Source organism: Monodon monoceros, unplaced genomic scaffold, assembly GCF_005190385.1.
Source record: "Monodon monoceros isolate NGI ecotype Baffin Bay Population unplaced genomic scaffold, NGI_Narwhal_1 Super_Scaffold_12, whole genome shotgun sequence".
Taxonomy (NCBI): Eukaryota; Metazoa; Chordata; class Mammalia; order Artiodactyla; family Monodontidae; genus Monodon; species Monodon monoceros.
This window is the reverse complement of record NW_021703768.1, coordinates 118852447-118858446: the sequence shown is the minus strand read 5'-3', so window position 1 is coordinate 118858446 and position 6000 is coordinate 118852447. Positions and strand designations below refer to the sequence as shown.

At 41.7% G+C, this 6000-nt stretch overlaps 1 protein-coding gene across 1 annotated transcript in view; it reads right to left on the bottom strand.

Moving 5' to 3' along the window:
• NDFIP1 (Nedd4 family interacting protein 1) overlaps window positions 1–6000 on the bottom strand; it is a 50766-nt gene that overhangs the window by 3949 nt on the left and 40817 nt on the right. The window contains exon 7 of the mRNA XM_029217194.1: window positions 3439–3544. Coding sequence (XP_029073027.1) covers window positions 3441–3544 — 104 coding nt within the window. The 3' untranslated portion in view covers window positions 3439–3440. The remainder of the gene's footprint in view (window positions 1–3438; window positions 3545–6000) is intronic.

Below are 6000 nucleotides of genomic sequence, written 5' to 3'. Positions count from 1 at the left end.
GTGTGTGTGTGTGTGTGTGTGTGTGTGTGTGTGTGTGTGTGTGTACACTATACTTTGGGCAGCCTAAATAGAAAAGTCACTATTCTTACACTTTTTTCTAGTACAGTGCCAGATCTTAGCACGGGAATTGAGTTATTTTTCTCTATGGCAAAGTTATTTTAGAAATTCCCTACCTGTGGCTTTCTGGCAAAAAGGAAGCCCACAGCTAGCTTTTAACTAGTGATACCTCCAGTAAAGAAAGTAAAAGGTCTCAGTGAAAGAAAAGAAAATCTTCACACCTTACATGATGGTTTTCTAGTACATCTTCAAACTAAATTAAACTAAATTTCCTCTGAACTAGAGAAAGAAAACATTCTACTTTTGGATCTGGATGGACAGTTCTTACCCCTGTCAAATGGACAAAGGAAATTCAGTCCCATGAGATATTACAGCTTTTTGGGTTCCCTCTGGGGATACTGAAAGTTAGTAAGGAAGTCATTAAAATTCTAAATGCTGCTGTAAGTCCCTAAACCCCTAATTTGGAGCTCTGAATCCTCTGGGCATGTCTGGGACAATTTCAAATCAACTAGGATATCAAAGTCAGACAGGAAAGCAAAGAAACCCTACTATGCCCTCCACTGGGGAACTTTATTCATATACCTCTAAGTCTCTGACAATGCCTAAAGCACTGTAAGGCCTCTGGCTCCAAAATACAGAGAACACCAGGTCTATAATATCCCTTTACCCCTCCAACAGCATTATTACTTAACTAAGGGCTGCCTACTTCAACTCATAACCCTAAAGATGCTTTGTTTTACATTTAGAATATACCCATAAAGCATTTCAGAAGTTTTAGAAAATCAAAACAATAATAACAAATTTTATAAACAAAAAACCCTCCAAGTCCCTAACAATACAGGAAAACTGAGAAGTTCAGGCTTTCTCTCAACCTGTATTGTCATGTCAACCTGTCATGTATTAGAAGCAAGAATGTATGCATCCTCTAATAAAGCCTGAAATTGCCTTCTAACTGAAGAATGAAGAGAACAGACAGAGGTGTGGCCTCATCCCATTTAGAAATTCAAAGCCATTAGACTAGACCTATAGAATCTGTGAAGGAAGGAAGAAAGGGAGGGAGGGAGGGCAGGAGGAATCTGTCCCCTCAGGATATGTTGGGCACCAATGGATTAGGGGAAATCTGCAGGTGATTTCAAGCATTCATCCTAAGAAGAACTGTGGCGACCCCAAAGAATTAACTTTTTTTTTTTTTGCGGTATGCGGGCCTCTCACTGTTGTGGCCTCTCCCGTTGCGGAGCACAGGCTCTGGATGCACAGGCTCAGGGGCCATGGCTCACGGGCCCAGCCGCTCCGCGGCACATGGGATCTTCCCGGACCAGGGCACGAACCCGTGTCCCCTGCATCGGCAGGCGGACTCTCAACCACTGCGCCACCAGGGAAGCCCAAGAATTAACTTTTGAATCTATGGTAGGTAAGAGTTAAATCTAGAGGCTTAGAAGTAACTACAAATTATAATCAGATATGTAGAGGAAGAAAAAAGATGACAATGGTTAACTACAATAAAACCACACAAAATATCTGACAAGCCTCTTAAAGTTAGGATGTCCTAGACACAAACACAGGCACATCACAGGCATTAGGACCTAGGCCAGTGGTGTCAGTGTCCATCTGTGCCCAGACTGTGTAACTGAATTCAAATTCAGGACACACCACTCAGGACATTTTAAACATGCAACAAAACATTCCCTTTCTTTTAAAAAAAAAAATCATACACACAAGTGGTATTCTTAATGGCTAAAATTATCTCTCAAATAAAAGTCCACACTCCTTTGAAGAAACTGACTTTAACCAACAGAACCTAAGTTCTTTCCACGCTTTCTTTAACTTTTATAAGAAACGCCTTATGAATATACTCTACCATGCGTGTATCTGAGCTTATCTGTCACTGTAACCTTTGTTACTTATGTAAGAACATTTAATTATACATGTAAAGTGCTTACTACACTATCTGATATATCAAAAAGTCGACAAACATTAGTTATTACTATTACGCCATGCTTGAAAAAATTTTTGTTTCATTTAAGAAGTTCTCATCACATTATTCTGTTGCTTAAAAACTTTCAATACCATCTCACCACCTGGCAAATTAAATACGGTACTTTCTTTTCTAGAAGCATATATTCTGAGACCACCGCAAATCTTCAAAACTGAGAACTACACTCTTAGCATATGATTACTTACATAAACTATGATAACCCAACAGCAAATACAGAACTGATGCTCACATGGAGTCAGCCTTGTGTTGAGCCAACACATCACTGGGTTTAAAGGGCTGCTCTATGAGTTCAACACTTCCACTGCAAACGGGTTTAGTGCTCAAGATATTTGAGAACACTGTCTCAGCCTGGCTTTCCAGCCTTAATCCTCAACACTCCTTTATGCTACAATCACACTGCTGTCCCTTAAGCCAGCTCCGTAACTTCTCTGCCTCTATTCCTATTCAATGCTTGGCCTTAGGTGACTCTGAAATGCTTCCCCACCCAACAATTTCCACGATCATTTACACTTCCTACCTATCATTTCAGGTTTATCTCAACTGCTACAACCTTCACAAGTCCTTGCTTGAGGCCTTCAACCAGCCTGGTCCCACCTATCCTCAACAGTCTTAAGTAACAAAGAGTCAACTCCACGAAGGTTAGATCTTGTAACCAGAGGCCTCTCTCTGGTGTACTCTTTCCCAAGATTCCCTAACTCCTCCTTTTTGTAGCTAGTGATGTAAGATGGAGTCAGCCTCTGGGGAAAACCACGGGTGAACCAAAGAGCCTTGGCAAGGCTTAGTCCTCCTGTTCTAGGCAAGGGAAAAGGCCCTTTCCTCCCCTTCCTTTCCTGGGGTTTGACACTACCACCAGAATGGTAACATTAGGATGGGAACCTGAAGAAAAGGGATCAGGAAAGCCTCTCTGACTAACCTGAGAAGACGGAAGCCTTGATGGGCTTGTCAGTGGCCAGGCAAAAGGAGTTCCTGAAGTACTCATGGTCCTGTCAGCTCTGGGGTTTAGGGCCCCACATAACTGAGCTGAGTGATCAGGCCTGAAAGGCTCCTTCTCGCTACAGTCCTCTGGAACCGGTAAAACTGCAGGCAGCAGTGGCTTCGGGATTCACGATTCAAAGATCTAGGACCCTGAGTCCCAGTCGAGCCTCTTCTGCATTGTCTGAACATGAGATAATGTTTTCTCCTTCGGCAGTTTTTCTAACTTGCCTTTTTTAATAGTTTTTTTCATAGAAACACCCCTTACTAAACTAGAAACTAAAAGACACGGCTCCCTCACCTTCTCCACACCCCCGGCCACAGGGCGTACCCTCTCCCCTAACCCTGAACAGTCATCTGCAATGTATCACATGATTACGCTGGGACCACAGTAAAGTTTTTTTCTTTAATACCTTCAATAAATAAAGAGAACTCTGGTCCTGGGGAGATTTGAGAAAGTTTCTGGCATCTTCCGGACTTTTGCATAATTGATAAATCCTCTGAGAAACAGGAGAAAGCCTAATTTAAAAAAGAGAAGTCAAGAATGAGTTCATAATTCCCATATTAAGTCCACTCCCCAGAAATACCCCTTCTGATACCAATACTTCATCATTTTTCTGCTAAAAGCTACCAAAACACAATTGCCTCTAAAATTTCCAAAGGATTTCCACACCAAATTTTCCACTTCTCAATGAGAATACATAATCTCAAGAGCCAAAACAAAGTCCCTTTTGCACATTCAGAATCTAAGTGGTCTAAAAAGGAAACAAAAATAAGATGGGGCCAAACATTTACATGTGGAAGCCTCATTGAGAAGCATTATCAAAACCTACCTTCTCTCCCCTGCCCCGACTCAGGCCTCGCCCCACGGCTCCAGGGATCTTAGTTCCCCAACGAGGGACGGAACCTGTGACCACAGCAGTGAAAGGGCGGAATCCTAACCACTGGACCACCAGGTAATTCCCAAAAGCTACCTTCTGAGTTCCAAAAAAGTATTCCTCTCTTTTTAGAGAGGTTATAAACTGTTTTTCTCAAAAAAAAAAAAAAAAAAAAATTCCATCCTTTCTTGCTGTGGGCTTTTTTTCCAAAGACAGTACATAATGTTGTCCACTAGATGTCAGGCTCCCCTTACCTTCACAGCAATTCTCATATTCTCAACTGTATTTCTCTACTCTTAATTTAGGAGTCAGCGGGGAAGGTGACGAGCCCCCTCCAATGGTAGCTCACATACTCCTGGCCCTCCTCCTCCAGAGATGGTCCCTGAGTCTTAGACACATTTTTTTAAAACACCTTTATGGAGATATAATTTACATACCATAAAGTTTACCCATTTAATGTGTACGATTCACTGGCTTTTAGTCAGTTAAAACTATAATCCAATTTTAGAACTCTGTCGCCCCTAAAAATATCTTGTACCCACTAAGCTGCCATTCCCCATTTCCTACCCTCCTCCCATCTCCCCAGCTCTAAGCAATCACTTTCTTTTGGATACATTTTAAAATATACTCAAGGAGTAGAAGACTCTTTGTACTCAAATAGAAATGATTTTTGGCAGTAACCAAGAATCATCAGCACTGAGCACAACATCATCCTGTTTGGCACCAAAATCAACAAGCCAGCTCCAGTCAAAGGATGGGTGCCATGTGGGAATGAATATAGGTCAGTTTTGCTAGACATTTCAATTTTGAAAAGTTAAAAAATGCAGGTATTTTATATGAAAATTCTTGATTTTCATGCGAAGACAACTAATAATAATAAAAAAAAAAACTTCTTGGGGCTTCCCTGGTGGCACAGTGGTTGAGAGTCCGCCTGCCGATGCAGGGGACACGGGTTCGTGCCCCAGTCCGGGAAGATCCCACATGCCGCGGAGCGGCTAGGCCCGTGAGCCATGGCCCCTGAGCCTGCGCATCCAGAGCCTATGCTCTGCAACGGGAGAGGCCGCAACAGTGAGAGGCCCGCGTACCGCAAAAAAAACAACAACAACAACAAAAAAAAAACTTCTGAAAATAACTGTGGAACATACAAACCACAACTGCAGGCTAGCTATAGCTTATGAGCTGCCAGCTTGAGAACTTTGTACAGACCTGTTCTTTGCAGGAAAAACTCAAAAAAAAAAAAAAAAGTTCTCTCTGCAAGAGGTTCCAAAAATGACCCAAACACTGGATCCAAATACACTAAGTACATCCAAAGTCTCACTACTTTTTGCTTATCAGTAAGCAGTAAGATAGCAAGAATGATGAATTACAAAGTACTATAAATTCATCTCCCATGAAAGTTTAATATATGAAGGAAATCAGCCCATTAAATTTCTTTAAATTATCAACACTGTCAACAATCAACCTAAAATTATGCTTAATGACTCTTCTTTGGTCTATTCAGGATTTGCTTGGACTTTAGGCAGCTTGGGGGAAGATGAGGAGTCAGACTTTCTCTTAAAGGTACAGTTTAGAGAATAAGCAAGTCAAGGAACTACTCCTCTAAAGTAACTTTCCTGTAGGTCACTTTTAAAAAAAGTTTCTCAGTAATCAAGGGAAGGGGTAAAAATCACTCTCTCTCTTTCCTTGGAATGCCAATGACCAATAGTAGAGCAGGTGATGCTACTGGGGAGGTGGGGGATGGCATCATGGATGACTTGTATTTTCTAAGTAAAATTTAGGGTCAGCAATACATGGCTCTATTACCCTGGGTAAAACAGGTAGGTCCTGAATATATTAAGCACCTGTCGGGCATGGGTTCTACACTGTGCTAGCCAGACCCATTAGCAGCCCTGGAACCAAGGATCCTAATCAAGGAGACAACAAAAAGGCCTGAAACAGGAGAAATGTTAGGATAGGAGAAAATGATGTCACAGAAGCAGAGTGAGGCAATTATACCATCTTTAACAGCTACAGGATGTCTCTGCTATTGTAGAAATGACAGCAGTGATGATGGTCTGTTACTGTATCATATGTATTTTCTCTACAATGAAGAAACCA